This window comes from Sturnira hondurensis, unplaced genomic scaffold (genome assembly GCF_014824575.4).
Source record: "Sturnira hondurensis isolate 20B ecotype Veracruz unplaced genomic scaffold, ASM1482457v3 Scaffold0014161, whole genome shotgun sequence".
Taxonomy (NCBI): domain Eukaryota; kingdom Metazoa; phylum Chordata; class Mammalia; order Chiroptera; family Phyllostomidae; genus Sturnira; species Sturnira hondurensis.
Window position 1 is genome coordinate 32 of NW_028086792.1, and position 17,546 is coordinate 17,577.

Here is a 17,546-nt window from a genome sequence, read left to right on the forward strand (position 1 = left end):
TTATTTGTCCCCATATGGTGAATGTGAGCACACGCTTGTGATAACTATAAGCCGGACTTTGAAACTTTATATAAACTCATGTGCACACAACACTGTTGGGAACTGCCCCGCCTGGTTTCAGAAGCTGTAATCCTCCCCCCACCCCAAGGCTGAGGCTGTGTAAGAGGCCTTGGGACTATAAGCCACTAAGGAGAAAAAGCTTATCTCCCTGATAGGGGTGCCACATCTGCCACATTTGCTTCACCCTGCCTGGCCCCCAGCGCATGATCAGTTAGTCAATGATGGGTGAGATTCCTCAAGGGAGGGATGACCTAAGATAGCTACAATAACAGGGGGGCCCAGAAAAGAACTCGGGGCCCTACAGCAAAAGGAGGCGATGGACCCTCAACCCTTGGCTTGGACATAGCCTGAGTCTTCATTCTGTCTGCAAAAGTCTCCTAACCTCTTGGCTGCCCTACTTCCCCTGCCTGAATTAAGTCTGAAATAATGCCAGAGGGTGGCACAGCCCTGTGCTGGAAAGAGCAGGTTCCCCACATGATCAGACCTAAGAAAGAATATGTAAAATCCTGTGAAACCTGCTTTGCTAAGAATGCTCTCAATTAAATGATAAGGGTCTGAGCAGGAAATGAGTTTGTTTCCCAAAGTTTTGTCGTCCTTTAGCTAACATACCCTGACTCAGAATAAGCCCCCATATTACAGTACAAGCAGGGGACAAGTTTCCTTATTTCTGCCAACAGAGAAAAGATGTATCTCAATGCCAGAGATTTGTGAAAAGGAAAGGAAAGGTGTTTTTTGAAGCTATATAGACTTAAAATAGTGACCCAATATCTCCATTAAAATATCAAAGTCCTTTTGGATACCCACAAATGCCCACAACACTTTCTTCTCTCCAAGCCCTAATTTGGGGCACCATAACTCAGGAAAAGAAGCAAATGTCCATGTTTTTGGCCACTGGCACCATCAGCTGTGTTGCCATTCAGCCAGAATCTCCAATTAAACCAACACCATGAGGCACCCTCTCATGGCCTACCGGCAAGTAATTCCTTCACACTTCTTCTAGGCAAAGTCTCTCCTGCTTCCCGGGCCACTCGGCCAAAGGGAGCACCCAAAACCATGTGGTCCTCTTCTACCAGAGCTTCTAGTGCCTGCACTCTGCCCCAAATCACATAGATCTCCCCGCAAAGCTGCGGAGAGGGTAGGGTTGCCATTCTGGCAAAGCCCTGTGGCGATTCTTTGCTAAAGCCATATGGTGGTTCCCCATACTAAAGCTCGCAGAGTCCCCAACTCTGGTGAAGCCTTGTGGCTCCCTCTCCTTCACATGGTTGCAAGGGTCCCCACTCTGCCAGAGGTGTGTGGCTTTCTCTCCTCTTACATGGCTGAGGGGGTCCCCACCCCGGCAAAGCCACATGGCTCTTCTAATGGCTGCTGAGACTGGGTTTTAAATCCCCAGATCAGTTCTCTTCTGCAGCCCCATTTCTGACTCTCCTACAATCAGGTACACTTGCCAGCACTCCTGTATTATTCCAAGTTTACTGGGTTGTCATCGTGAACCTAGCCAGGTGTGGCTCCATGTCAAGGAGCCAATCATCTCCAAGCTCTCATGCAGGTACCGTAACCTGGGAGGCCTGCCTCCCAGTACCTTCATGTGGGAGAAGTCCCTTCCATTCCCCCTGGCTCAGAGCATGGCCACAGCTATTTAACATATCTATGGAACCAGGCAAAGTATACAGATATGTTAAATGGACATGCCAGAGCTTACCTGCAAAGCCTTTTCTGTACAAAACAACTCTTAATGGCCCTGCTGAATTTGTCCCTTCCCCCAACTCTCACATATGGGGGGGGGTTGAGGGCATATTAATGTTTCCTGGACACTTTGAGTTCTGGACCTCATTCCAAATCCCTCTGTGGGCCCCCCTCTTGGATGCACCATTCTACACTCAGTTCTTTGTGTTATCTATTGTTTGATCCTTACTGTCTGACAATGATTGATGAGCTTTACCTGTATTCCTGTGCAAATTGAACCCAATATAAGTCCATTGAGGAAAAGGCTCTTGGCCCTTCTCCTTTGAGAGATTGGCTACCTTTCCTCCCTAAGCAGATCATGTATTGGTAGACTTATTCTCATCATTGGAGGCCGGGGCTGAGGTCTGCAGATGGAGCCTGCCCCAGCATAACATATGTTTTGATAGACAATTTCCATTTCTGTGAATCCAGGACTATGAAGATGGTATGGAACTCAAAAACTCCATCTCATGTGGTTCTTTTTTGTTTGTTGTTACATTCTGTAAAGTGTGTCCCTCAATATGAGAAAATTGAGTGCATTTGTTTATGTGGTACTGTGTCTACATTGAATTCCTCTCACACCACTGAGGAGTGGCACCTGCCGAAGGTCTGTGAAGCACATAGAAAAACGAGTGTGTATTCCTGTCAGGACCCATTCACAGCCTCCTTGGGCCACAGGACACATTCAGACCCATCCATGGTGAGTGATGCAGGCCGTTCCTCAAGGGCATCAGTCCCATATCCAGATGCCATCTCTGTGACTGGGAGGCAGGACAGAGGTTGCTGACATTTGGCTCTACCATGAGTACAAGAGTAATATATACACCATCAGCCGATAACTCCATTGAACAAGCTCCCTGTGACCTTTTGACACAGGCCCCATACCCCGTGACCACTTCAGCAGGGCACCAAGAGGTTTCACTAATGGCTCCTGTGTCCTGGGAGTTTATCCCAATAACACTCGAAAGATCCCACTCAATGTGCCCCTTACATCTCTCACAATTTCTGTAGGCTCAGGCTCCATGTGGTCATCTCTATGGTAACCCGGTTTTCAATGCTATCTTCCTGACCTATGTCCTGGGCACTGGGGTATGTGTGTCTACCAGGAGAACGTACCCATAATTAAGCTGACTGATCCGATTCACTCTTAAGTCATGACCCAGTATTTTCTAACATTCACTGTGTGGTGGCCTTTCCTACAAGAGCCTGTCCATCCATGTAAAAATGCCAGCTGTAATCCAAGATACCTTTGGTGGTCATTTGGGAGATATTAATGAACCAGTAGCCATATGACAACAGGAAAAGACAGAGTCTAGTGCTCTGCAGGGTCAGCTATGGAGGAAGACATCTCCATTATAAAGAACATGATAAGCAGCTCCTTGAACTCATCAAGTGTCATGACTCCAGTGTAAACTAATGCATTTTAATACACAGTCATCCTGAGCATGGCTGTCCTTAAGGAAGTGTTTGTGTTTCTGTCCCAACATTTTATGTATAGTTTAGGTTCCAAATTACTTTATATTCTTCAGTCATAGGGGATATTTCATACCAAATACTCTGCATATAATTGTCTCTACCAGGAATTCCTGCTCCCCCACCTTGGGGAATTTCTGTTTAAAAATCCCAGCACTTTCCACAGGTGGACTCATTGACTTTCCTCACACGCTCCAGTCTCCATCAGTGAAAACTTCAGATACATCTTCAGTCATGGTCGAGTGTGAATATTAGTGACCAAACACACAGAGGAAGGCATCAGAGGTGAGAATTCACACACCACTGCTTGTTACTCAGGCTTCTTTTTAAAGGCAGTCTTCTCTAGGGTTGTTCATGGAGGACCTGTGTGACTTTCCACACAGACTCTGTGTCCTCCAAATCCAGCAGCCCAATTGTGGGGGAGCTCCAACCACAGATCTCCCCGGGCTGCTGTGGGTGAGAATAATTCTACCAAGAAAGGATTTGCTTGGGGAGGAAGGCTGACCAATCTCTCAGAGGAGAAATGTGGCTTAGCCTCTCTCTCAATGGGTTTTTTATTGAGTTTAGCTTTCACAGGAATGCATACCAAAGAAAGTAGGCATGGTTTACATATAGCAGTTTTGAGATCATGGGGATCTTTTTGAATCAGGGCCTGGTCAACTGGGTGATGCAAATAAGCTGTAAAAACTTGGAAAAAAACTTATTTTGTGCCTGGGCCCTTAACATTTAAATTGAGGACACTGTTAGCAAAGCAGGTTTCATAGGACTTTATGCATTCTTTCTCAGGCCCTACTGTCCCCAACCAGGAACTGCCAATTCCAGCACAGGGCTGCAACCCACATCAGCATTGTTTCAGGCCAGAATTAAGCAGGGGAAGCAAAGCAGCTAAGAGATTAGGAGACTTTTTGAAGATAATATGAGGACTCATCCTATGGTAAAGCCAAGAGTGAGGGTTTTTTGTCCCTCCTCCATAATCTTCTAAGTCCTTTCCTGATTGCCCCTTCATGACTATGCTTGTCTTAGGTTGTCCCTCCTTTGAGGAACCAGTCATCCACCTGGGGCAAAGAAGGGTGAAGTAAAGCGGGCAGAGGCTGGCAGAGCCTCTTCTCCGAGGATCAGTTTTGTGTCCTTGGTGGCTTATGGTCCAAGGTCCCTTAGCCATGGGGCTTTTTCACCTATCAGTGGGGTTATAGCCTCTGAAACCATGAAGGGCAGTTCCCAAAACCCAACAGGCACTGGGTTCTTATTTTGTTCCAGGGACAAACAGGGGAATCTGTCTTGTTTTCACTGTTGGTTGAATGTCACTGGTGGCTCTTTGTAGGAGATCATTGAGAAAGCTTCCAATTCTGCAGAATAGTGGGCCTGTGCTGCATTTATCCAGCATGTGTCACTTCTCTGTGCCACCACATCTTTTAAGTCACTGCTTATTTCTCTTCTATGCTGCACATGTTATTGGCATGTATTATCGCACTTAGGACTTCCATCAAGCATCCTTCTAAAAATCATTACAGAAATCTGATGAATGATACATCTCCATTGATTCAGCACATGGGTGTCACAAACATTGTCCCATGGGAAAAAAATTACCATTGGTTATGGTCCAAGATCGGATAAAGAAAAACTATTTGCTAAGATCAGTCACATTGAGTTCTGAGTGCCGCCTGGTGTATTTGGTGCTCCCTGTTGCCCAGCCCTCCTGAATTCCACAAGAAGACTTGTGTCTGAGCTCACACAGACTTCCCCTCACTGTGTATCTCCCACAGTAAGGCTGAGTCTTCAGCTCTCAGGCTCTTACTTTGCAGATAGAACTCATTCTTGGTATGGTCTCTGGAGATGATGAATTGACACTTCACAGAGTTGGGGAATTATGTACTACCACTACTACTACTAATGCATGAGACAAACTCTGGCCCATTCCCTGGAGCCTGGTGGACCCAACTTATCCAGTAGCAACTGAAGATGAATCCAGAAGCTGCCCAGGAGAGTCTCAGAGACTCCCCAGGTTTCACCAAGCCTCCCTCAGATTCCACCAGCTGCACCTGACACTGGACGCCTGCAAACACAAAGATGTCAGGTCAGGGTACTGTCTCAGATTCATTGGTTCTCTCAGTCATATCCACTCATATACTCAGTGTCTGTGGTTCTCTATAAATTACCTCTTAAAATTGCAACAATGAAAACTCAACTGAGCCCAAAATTCATGGTGAGTGGTCTGTGTTCTTTCCTGAGCAGGGACTGGGAACATCTGGTAATCCCAGGCTGGGCTCCTGTCCCAGAGCTACAGTGTCAGGGCTGGGTTGATTTTTCCGAAAGCAGAGGGGCCCTATTTGCTTGTCCTCCTGCTATATAGGGAGCTCTGGGTTTTGACTCTGACATGAGGAGCATGTTCCATAGTGCGACCTTTCCCAGGGCACAGGTCTGTTGGCAATTACTCCCAAGTCTTGTACAGTTTGGTTCAGTTGATTGGAGTGTCATCCTGTAACTGAAAGTGGAAACTTTGATGCCATTTCTGTGTGTGTATGTCTGGGCATGTACAGTGAACGATCTCTCTCTCTCTCTCTCCTGCACTGAATCCCTTCCTTACTCTCTAAAAGAAATGGAAAATTGTCCTGTGGTGAAGAAAAAAATAATAACATGAAAAATAAAATAATTTATTCATTCATCTGGTCCTGTGCCCTCCCTAGTCAGTGTATGATCTGCCCCAGGAGATGGGCACATGACCTAACAGAGTAAATTTTCATGAGTGGAGATGGATTTAGAATGAGAGTTGACTTAGAGAAACACCAATACTGAACTCACCAAGAACTTTCAACCCTCACTGACAGAGAAGGATTTTGTTCAGTATACAGGGAGTTCCATCTGACCCCTTTCTCATCCAAAGTGATAGGAGTGTGAACTAAGAACAGAGTGTGACCTTACAGCACATTCAGCCATTGTGGGAGTAGGTGGAGCTACTGTGTGGATCACTGAGGGACATTAGTGTGAACTCTACAGTAAGCAGACTGTTACCCCAGGTCATGATCCTCCAGTGCAGTCCTGAATGTGAAGCAGCCTTCCTGCCTCATTTTTGTTTTTATTTTCTAAACTTTGTGGTAAAACCAGGTTCAAACATTGGGGACACAGAACAAACTCAGTCACGACTAGATAATTTTAGGTGAAGATGGAGGTAGAGATTGTCGTCGAGTAAGTATGTTAAAATTATACATATTTTGTTGTGGAAAACTTGATGCCAACCAATAATCTAAAATAGAGAATACATGATAATATAATTGATATAAACAGCATCATTTTTCTTCATCTATGGATTAAAGAGTGGATAAATCATTTAAATAACCCCCTCTTACTGCAGCTAGTTTGTCTGACTTTCTGTGAAACTAGTGAGACACAGGGGTTCAGCCTTATTTTTACCATCAGGGTCTGTGGCCCTGTGGATTGTGACATGGTTCTAATCAGGAATGCAACAGACAGGTTCATCTGTCATTCATCATAAGTAAATTTCATAAGGTTTGTCTCTTTCCTCTTTTCCATCTGTTTCATGTCTGCACATGACCCTTTGGGATGCTGTCAGCTTCTCCACACAAGCTGGGCATCACCTGGGCATGAAGGCACATGCTGCTTGGGTCAGTGTGCTGAACGGGGTGCAGATGCCCCCAGGTACCTGGGTGGTAGGATTAAGGAGGCTGAGAGTCAACACTTCTAGGGCTCTGCTTCTTTATGTGGTCATTTTCATCCTCATGTAGCCAATTCATGTTGTGGTATGCCAATTTCTTCAAAAATAGACTCAGCCATCTAGTTTAAGATATTATGGTGGCTAAAAAACTCATTTTTCCCTATAAGATGGCTCTAGTAATGGTTAGTTTTCTTTAACTTCGTTTGAAACAGAGGTGTCAGATTGTGTTGTGACAGGCCATGTCCTTGGTAGTCACAGAGCTCAGCTTCAGGGAGAGCTGGATCAGGAACATGCACCTGGGCCATGATTCTGCTCTGTTAGGAATGTTGGAGCATGCAGTATTCCTGGCCCTTGTGCACCCCATCATCGCAGCTGCTCTCTGGGACTCAACAATCCTGAGCCTGATTCATGCACTTCACCTGGGACAGGACACCTGGAGACAAGGAAAACTTTGAGGAAGGGACACCTCACCTTTAAGCCTCTTTACAGGTATTTTCCAAGACCCTCTGAAGTCAGTCTACATCAAGGAGAATATCCCAGAGAAACTCGTGTCCGTGACACTTTCTTGTCCTTAGAGTCACACCCACCAGACAGAGAGGAAAACACAGGCTTCCTGGTGGCCTGCACTCTCCCTGGGGCCTGGTTCTCCTTGTCATTTAGGAAAGTCCTTTTTCTAGTGGCTGTGGGATGTTCAGAAGAGAAATTAAATTATAAGTGTGCACACACAACACACAACGCACAGTCACAAACACATGACCAAACAAGATAACATGTGTTTGTGTACTCACTCACACTCTCCCACACAACTTCAAGGACCTCAGGAAGGAAGGCTGTCCCCAGGTTCCTGAGGTGAAGCTGAGACACAGACCATCAGGCACCCAGGATGGATGAATCCAAAGAGTCAGAAACATCCAGGTTCTTGCTGCTGGGACTGGTGACTGTTCTCTTATATGGCAGGACTCTGCAGATGTGATTAAGTTAGGGGTGACTGATTTAATGTGATGACTAAGTTTTGACATCCTGAGTTCCCAGTTTGGACATACATGGAATTGTGTGTCCTTTTCAAAAGGAAACTAAATCAGAGTAACAATACAGTGATTGTTGAAACTTATGTTCAAGTGCATTTCCACACTCACCAAGTAAATGAGGGGCAGGAGGGTAAAGTGTGGCAGGGAGGACAGAGACCTAAGGAGTGGAGATGAGGAGGGATGATCACAACCCCTGTAGGGTGAGGGGGGCCTGTCAAAAGGAATGAGACCTGTGAAGACATTGTGTGCATGTTGTGGGACAGAGAGCCTGAGCTCAGCACACAGGAGGCTGGCCAGGGCTGGACTCCTGATTTGGGACAGGTTTCCAACCACAGGGAATACAAGAGCACTCAGGGAAGTTCATTGCCAAAGAGGAAAATGGTCATACAGGAGAGTGGTGAAGGAAAGATCCTGGGCAAAGGGTAGAATTTCAGCTGGAAACAGATGGCATCACTTCTTCCTTTGCTGTCTGCAATGAGAATGTAGGAAACCAGAGCCACAAAGAAAGGAGAAGTGTCCCTGGATGCAACTGAGAGATTTCAGAGGAATTCTCTGCTCCCAAGATAAAGGCCCCTCAGATAAAGGATCCCCACCAGATCCACACCTGCTCCTGGGTTTGGTCCCTGTGGTCGAAGGGAGCCGAGCACAGCCTAGTGTCCCGAGTGCCCCCTAGTTGCCCTATCACCCCCTGCAGCTCAGGCCTCCTGTCTTCCCCAAAGTAGTTCATGTCTGGGTTCACACTGACTTTGACACTCTGTGCATCTCTCACACAGTACTACACGACCGTGTCCTGGCCTCTGAGGTTGCTCATCTCCATGTAGGCTGTGTTCACAGAATTGTCTGTTGTGGTAACTCTGTCCTGGAACTTCTGCTCATAGACTTTGCCACCATTGTTATGGGTTCACAACCGCCCCCCTCCCCTCACACTGTTGTCCCAGGGCCTGTCATGCCCAGTTCATATAGTAGCTGGTGAAGGTGCATCCAGAAGCCTTGCAGGAGACCATCACTGAAGTCCCTGGCTTCCTCACTTCAGCGTCAGACTGCACCAGCTGCACCTGGGAGTGGTCACCTGTAGAGAGGAGACAAGAGTGGATGTAAATACCCCTCAGCTGTCCCAGGTCCCCTCCTTAACTCAGATACTGGAGAGCCTCTTACCTGTAGCCACTGCCACCAGAAAGAGGTCTCTCAAGCTCCAATCTATGGTGAGAGGCTGTGTCATCAGGACATCTGTAGGGGAGGATGTGGCTGTGGGTGATGCTCTCAGGCCACAGACTGACCCATATTTAATCTAGACTACCTCTTTTCATTTTCATATTCATGAGGAAGAGTATTTCATAGCTGAAAACTTGACCCTACTTGAGAGAAGATAGAGGACACAGGGATCATGCTCACAAGGAATCAGAGAGTCTAAACGCTAATCCATGATGTAAGATACGTCTCCTCTCTCAAGTCCCTGAGCTGTGTGCAGACCTAGCCCCTCCCACTGAGGAACAGGCCCACACAGGACCTCGTTGAGATCCCACCTTTAAGTGAAACAGAGACAGTCCCTACTGGTTCTCGGCTTTAATGCCTGAATGTCTTATTCCTGGGTCAATGTATCTTCAGAATGCTGCATGTAGTTCGTCAATAAATCCATCACTGTCCCTAGCTCCTTAAAATTCATCTGCAAATATGTCTTAGAATCACCCACATTGCCTGTGGTTCTTTATTCTTATCAAGTTTGGTAAATAGGATATTTAAAGTTACCTGTTGTCCAACTCTTACTTTATTTTTTTATGAACACGAAGACCCATCCCTCAGAACAAATCCCTCTCCAGATAACTCTGCAGCTGCTCCTGTGGCAAGAGCCCTGGATTTGTTCATCCCCTGTGACTTCTGCTGCCCAACACATGCCCTGAACAGGAAGAAGGTCCCATCTCAGTTCATAGGGCAAGGGTGACTGAGAAATTCATATATATATATATATATATATATATATATATATATATATATATATATACTGTGTATGGAAAAGGTGCTGTGATAGACCAAATGTGTCAAAAGTGTTTTGTGAAATTTCATCATGGATATTTCTATCTGAATGATGCTCCATGGTCAAGTAGACCAGTTGAAGTTGATAGTGATCAAATTGACACATTAAATGAGAACAATCAGTGTTACACCACACAGGTGATAAAATTATTGGTGAAAATGAAAAAGAAGACTTTTTTGGCAAAGCTACCAATTTGAAAATTAACCCATCACGTTCACCAAGCCATAAAAATATTTCGATTTGTGACAACGTGGATGGATGTACAAAGTATTATGCTGAGTGAACTTAGTGTGACAGATATAGAGAAGTGCTGCCGCCCGCAGCAGCAAGGGTGGTCGCGAGGTGAGGCGATGGACTTAACTTAATTAAAAGAATGGAGAGGTCCAAGTGCTCTTGCTGGCAAATGGCAAATTTATTCAAGGAACTGCTGGCTTGTATGCAGAACTGCAGTGGCCTGAGAACAATGCTGTTTTACAAAAGTTTGTACATTCCCGAAAGCTATCAAGAGGGCAAGATGTTCTCACATCCTGATAACATTAGCCCACAGATAGCAGTGTCCTCATGACTATCACTTTCTTGGAACATGATGCACATGCCAAGACCTTGTTCTTTCCTTCAAGGCTGAGAAGGAGAAGGTCCGGAAGATGTCAAGATACCCGCCGGATCCAGGGACCAGACACCAAGTCCCGCCACCGTTTTCACAGTGGGGGCTCTGTCCTTGGTCCCCTGTGGCCTGGCGGGCTCCCACAGAGAAGTACACCACCATCTCACTAATATGTGAAGGCTAAAGTACAAAATAAGTAAGCAAGCAGAACAGAAACAGACACATAGACCCTGAGAACAGAGTAAGGATTTATAGAGGGGAGGAAGTTTGGGAGCCTGGGTGCAAAAAGGTAAAGGGATTAAGAAGTAAAAATCAACATTTATAGATTAAGCAGAGGGTTGTAAAGTACTTCACAGTCAATAATATTGTAAATACCATGTGTGCTACCAGGTGGGGGTACTGGGTCAATAGGGACATCACACCACACATTGTGTAAATGTCTGACCACTTTGCTGTAAACTAGAAGCTCATATAAAATAATATGGAGAATATTAACAGGAACTGAAAAGGAGGAAAAGAAAATTATCCCTAATTCCATGAGGCTAAATCAAGCACATGGGTCAGAGTGTGACAGAAAGGAGAAGTGGCTGAATTTAGGTCTGTGTTTACACATGTCACCATTACTGGGAAAATTCAGAAAACCTTCTCAGTTTATTATCAGACTCCAGTTGAGAACTACAGCCTAATATTAATCACTGGTGGGTCATAATTCACTAAACAACCTGGGGGCTGCTCATCAGTACTTAGTACAATAAGCTTACTTGTTGAAGGGCCAGTCCTGTTCCTCCTAGAGATATCAACTCTACATGATAAATGCTCCATGTCCCCTTGGGGTATATGTTGTCCTCAGCCTTGACACCCACAGAAAGCTGTGTGAGTCCCTCTGCCTCTGTGTGGTGTCACCTCCATTTGGTGCTGTGAGAATGATGCCAAGGCAATGAGTGCCATCTCTGGGGGTCTTTGTTCTCTGGTGTTTACATCCTACACTTCTGGTGCCCGCCATCAAACACGAACATGTACTGCTTCTGACCAGATTGGACACTGAGCTGTGTAGAAATGGGATGGCTGTCTGATCCAGCAGAGCCTCTGGTTGGATTCAGCTGATTTGAGTCAGGAGGTTTGATGATTCATTGATGTTTCATTATTATAAGGGAAAACAAATGTATGTGTCTCTCTGACTTTGGAGCATGTGAGAGAGTTATCCTCCTATGACAACAGACCTCTGTAACTCAGATACGGAAGAGGTCAGCACAGAGCCATGAAGGGAGGGAGGCTCGCAGAAGGAAACTGCTGTGTGGAGAGCTAACCCCACACCTGCCAGGAAACCAGCTCTTAATTCCATCTGAAGCTGCTCCCAAGCTGATCCCTGAACTCAGTGTGCCCTGCGCGCCCTCTGGTGTCCAGAGTTTTTCCTGCAGCCCAGCCTCTTATCTCCAGGGAGGTTTATGTCTGGGCTCACACTGACTTTCTCTCACTGTGTCTCTCGCACAGTAATACATGGCTGTGTCCTCGACTCTCAGGTTGTTCATTTGCAGGTAGAGCGTGTTCTTGCTATTGTCTCTGGAGATAGTGAATCGGCCCTTCACAGAGTTGGCGTAGTATGTGCTACCGCCACTACTAGTAATGTATGAGATCCACTCCAGCCCCTTCCCTGGAGGCTGGCGGACCCAGTGCATCCAGTTGCTACTGAAGGTGAATCCAGAGGCTGCACAGGAGAGTCTCAGAGACCCCCCAGGCTTCGCCAAGCCTCCCCCAGACTCCACCAACTGCACTTCACACTGGACACCTGCAAATACAAAGATGACAGTTCAGGAAATTGTCACCCTCCGCTGTTTCTCTCAGTCATATCCACTCACACACTCAGTATGTTTCATTCTCCATAAAGTACCTCTTAAAACAGCAACAAGGAAAATCCAGCTGAGCCCAAACTCCATGGTGAGTGGTCTGTATTCTGTCTTGAGTACCTTCCCAGGGACAAGGAACACCTGGGAATCCCGGGCTGGGCTCCTGTTTCAGAGCTGCAGGGTCACGTCTGGGCTGCTTTTCATGAGCAGAAGGGGCCTATTTGCATGTCTTCTTGCTATATATGGAGCTCTGGCTTTGGGTACTGTCATGAAGTACAAAGTCTCAGAATGTGACATGTCCAAGGGTCTAGATGTTACATGACCAAGGAGAGTAAATTCTCACAAAATAGAGAGATTTAAAATGGGTTATGCCTCTGAAATTCTCCACTAATGAACTCACCAGGAGGATTTGATATTCATGAGTAGAGGGAGAATTAAAAGAGCAGGAGATTGTTGTTCAGGTCACAGGAAGGTACAATTGATCCCGTTTCCAACTGAGTGTGACCCTAGAGCACATAGACTCAGTGTTGAAGGAGGTAGAGCATCTGTGTGGATCATTGGAGACAGAAATGTGAACTCTACAGAGAAGCAGACTGTGCTCCCAGGTCAGATTCATTCAGTAGAGTTTGGTGCTGAATATGCAGCAGCCTCATTGCCTCATTTTGTTTTTATTTTTTAGACTCTGCAGTAAATCCAGATTCAAATATTTGGACACAACAGAAATTCAGATATGACCAGATATGTTTTATTGAAAATGTATATAGAAATTGGGTAGTAAGTATGCTGACATTTGAGGAATTTGATTATGGAAATCTTGATACAAACCACTAATAGAAAACAACTGATGTAAATAAAATCATAATCGATATGAAGAACATTATTTCTATATATCCACTGATTACAGGATGAATAAGTCCTTTAAAGTGCTTCCCATTACTGGAGCTGGTGGATCTAATTTTATATTAAAACCGTTCATCATTGCAAATTTAGACTGATGCTCACTCTCAGGATCTGTGTTTACATGCACATGTGAAGTAGCTGTAATCAGAGAGCAAGAGAGGGAGAAGATTAGGCCCCCTGGATCTTCTGTAGTTAATTTCAGGAGAACCATCTCCTCTATTTCTTTCTGTCTCTATTCATGTCTGCAGGAGACTCACGGGTAACTATCACTGTGGTTGTTTCTGATGGGTGTCCACTGAACTTGAACCCAATGCACTGAATGTATGAATGTGCAACATAGAAATAAGGACTCCATGCATGGGGATGAATTACTAGGGATGGTAAACAAATTCATTTCAGCTGACACACTTGCTCTGACCCCCAGACTCTTCAAGAATATATGTGTATAAATGGCTGTGTCAGGTGTATAATAGGAATGTAGTGCAGGCTGGAAGAGGAACTTCTGTTGTCAAGGGTGTCCCCACACTGCTTCCTGCTGTGTGATGACATTAGTAGTGGCCAAAAGACAGGGACACTAACACAGCTGTAGTCTCAGATGAAGAGACATCTTAAGATCTCACCCTGAGGGAGACTGAAGGAACACTGAGATATTTTAGATGTGCTGGAACCTGGAACACCTGCCAACTCTCGACTTTGCTGTCATAATGTCATTTGTGTGATGTTTGGCCAGAGGCAATAACAGAAATTTCTTCTTGCCTTTAAAGTACTTTCATTTGCCCTGGCTGGTGTTTCTCAGTGGATTGAGCACGGGCCTGCGAACCAGAGTATCTCGGTTCGATTCCCAGTCAGGGCACATGCCTGGTTGTGGGCCAGTTCCCACCAGGGAACACAAGGGAGGCGGCCATACATTGAAATTTATCTCCCTCTCTCCTTCTCTTCCCCTGTAAAGATAAATAAATAAAATCTAAAAAAATAGAAAAATAAAGTACTTTCATTTTCCCAACCACATTCCATTGTTCAGACATAGGATAGTGTCCTAGAACTTTCTAGGAGACACTACAGTCCAGTCTCAAAGCTGAACACACCAAGTATTCCCCGATGACACCTCCAGGAACATTCTTCATTTTGAGGACAAGGAGGTTCCCATTGTGCCCCCTGCAAAATCACAGTAAGTAACAGGGGTCCTCTCAGGAGCATCTTTCCAGACACTTCCTTGCAGTGCATCTGTCTCCTTGAGTGTCTAATATGTATATGACAGCATCAGCCATGGTCTCAGATACTGACTGCGTGGGTGGAAGTCAGGAGACTCAACACCCTGTCATCTCCTCAGCCCAGACCAGCTGCCCCATCACTCAGGGTTTTTGACACACTCAGGATGTGGGTCATCAAACTGTGTCTCTTGCACAGGAATACCCAGCCATCTTTTCATTGCTCAGGCTACCCAGCTCTATGTAGGCTGTGCTCGGGGACTTCTCTGCAACCACAGTGACTCTGCTGTGGAAATTCCATGTGTACTTTGTTTTGTTATCTTCAGTATCAGTTTGTACTTTCTACTCAATCCCTTTTTCTGAAGCCTGTCATACCCACTGCCACCAGTAGTTAGTGAAGATGTATTCAGAAGCCTTACAGGAAACCTTCACTGAGGATCTAGGCTTCTTCAGTTCAGCCCCCAACTGTGCCATCTGCATGTGGGTGTGGATGCCTGTGAAGAGGAAGCAGGAGTGGGTGGAAGTACCCCTCGACTGTCCCAGGTACCCTCCTCAATCCAGGTACTGCGGACCCCCTTATCTGTAGCCAGTGCCACCAGGAAGAGGGCTCTCCAGCTTCAGTAAATGATGAGGGGGTGTGCAGTCAGGACTTCTGTAGTGGAGGGTGTGGCTGTGGGTGATGCTTTCAGGACACAGACAACCCACATTCAACCTAGTCTACCTCTTCTCATTTGCATATGTGTGTGGCAGAGTGTTTCACAGCTGAAGTCCTGACCACACCTGAAAGAAGGTAGAGGGCACAGAGACCATGCTGAGTGGAAGTCTGATGGCTCAAGTCCTAATCCGCATGTGTCCCCTGGCTGGTCCCTGAGCTCTGGGCAGACAGTCATCCCAATGAGGAACCAGGCCCCACAAGACATGCTCTTTATCCTGATTCCAACTTTCAGTGACACTGAAATAATCGGGGCCAGTCTAACCTTGATCATCGGATTCCTTATTACTAGGCCAATGTCTCTTCATAATTGTCCACATAGGGAGGTAGTTAAATAATCCCTATCTTTATCTCCTTAGAATTCAGCTATAAAGAAGTCATAAAAGTGGCCTTATTGACTATGGTTCTCATGTCTTATTGACTTTGGTAAATGTTCTGATGGAATTGGGTAGTTACAGTCACCTCATTCCCAATTCTTACTTTAGATGTTTTTATGACAAGAGGAAGATGCAGGCCCTCAGAGGAAATCTCTCAGCTCCTTCTGCACCTGATCCTGAAGCAGCCACCCTGAGCTCATGAGAGTCATGTGCCCCCTGCTGCCCAGGCTGCACACTGCAGGGGATCATGCTGTCTGGACTCACAAGGCATGGGCATCTCATGTGCTCTAGTGCAGAATTAAAGGCTAAGCTCTGACTTCAAATAACAATCCTTCATTTAACTTAACTGGTTCTGTTTAAAAAACCGATTGATTGTATTACTGAATAATCATTCCTCCCTCACTGCAATTTGAGTCTTTGAGGTTACATAGGGGAATAGGAACAGCTGAGCATGCGCATGAATAATATGATAGCCAGACACCTTCAGCATAATTTTAATTTCTCCTGATAGTCTGAGTCAATGGCCCCTGGATGAACAAAATGCCTCTGGTAGTAACATTGGGTCTTCCTAAGATTAGACCTAGTCTTCCTGGGGGTAGAGTTCCCCAGACGCCAGTGAGAGCTACAATTACTTGATCCTGTTCTTTTAAGATGAGCTCATTAGTGGTGACCACGTCCAGCCCTGTGTTTCTGCCAGTGGCTGCACAAAGGTCTGAAACTTCATTTCCTTTAATCCTCTGATATGGATTTCTATTTCAAAAGCTCCACCTGGGGTTGAGAGCACTGGAGTGGGCACCTCCTTGGAAGTTCCCCTAAATGGGATGGCCATTTTTGTAAAATTTAGAGTGGAATTCCTTTGCCCAATGTGTGACCTTGCCACAGTGTGGGCAATCTTTGAGGGGAAGCTTGCATTACCTATGTGCAATCTCAGTGTGGACGGACATTCCTTGCACAGGTGACCGGACTTTCTACAGTTATAACACTTCAAATATCTCTTAATGGCAGCAGCAAAGAGAGAATCCTTATCCTTCTCCATGCCAACGTCTTGACAAGCCTTGATAAACTACTGATGTCTTTGGTAATAACTCACAGAGGTCCTATAATGGCCCTGCAGCCTTTGTTAGCATTTTCATAAGCTAGTTGTCATAAAGGAGTTTTGGTTGCTTTATTATGATCAATTTTCTCTTCAATGGCTTCCTGGAGGAAACCAATAAAGTCAATACGAGCATTCATTTGAGAGAAGGAAGGAGGTCTCAGAGCATTCAAAATGTCTTTTGTTTCTGATAATGTCTTGCAGAACCTTGAGCAAACTAATAATAAAAAAAGATGAATGACTGTGGATAATTCATCAGGTTCTGGATGTTCTTTCAGAAACTTTAAAAATAGCTTCTTGCAATCCCACCAACAGTTAACTAGAGTCCCCTTTTCCCCACAACCTCTCCAACACTTGTTGTTTGTTTCTTTGTTTATGGTACCCATTCTCACTGGTGTTAAGTGGTATCTCATTGTGATTTTGATTTGCAACTCTCTGATAGCTAGTGATATCGAGCATCTTTTCGTGTGTCTCTGGATCCTCTGTATGTCCTCTTTGGCAAAGTGTCTGTTCAAGTCCTTTGCCCATTTTTTAATTGGGTTGCTCGTCTTCTTTCAGTTGAGTTGTGTGAGTTCTTTGTATATTTTGGAGATTAAACCTTTGTCTGGGGTGTCATTGGCAAATATGTTTTCCCAAACTGTTGCTTCGCTTTTTATCTTGATACTGTTTTCCTTGGCCATGCAGAAGCTTTTAAGTTTGATGAGATCCCATTTGCTTATTCTTTCCTTTATGTCCTTTACTCTAGGGGACGTATCAGTAAAAATATTGCTGCATGGAATATCTGAGATTTTCCTGCCAATGCTCTCCTCTATGGCTTTAATGG

The 17,546-nt window shown here is 45.3% G+C and overlaps 1 gene segment (V, D, J or C); it reads right to left on the minus strand.

Moving 5' to 3' along the window:
- Positions 1-2,934: 2,934 nt before the first annotated feature.
- LOC118998445 (immunoglobulin heavy variable 3-23-like) lies at positions 2,935-12,604 on the minus strand. The segment is given in 4 exon segments: positions 2,935-2,951; positions 11,897-11,903; positions 12,065-12,375; positions 12,478-12,604. Coding segments are annotated over 4 exon segments (381 nt in total).
- Between the last annotated feature and the right edge of the window lie 4,942 nt (positions 12,605-17,546).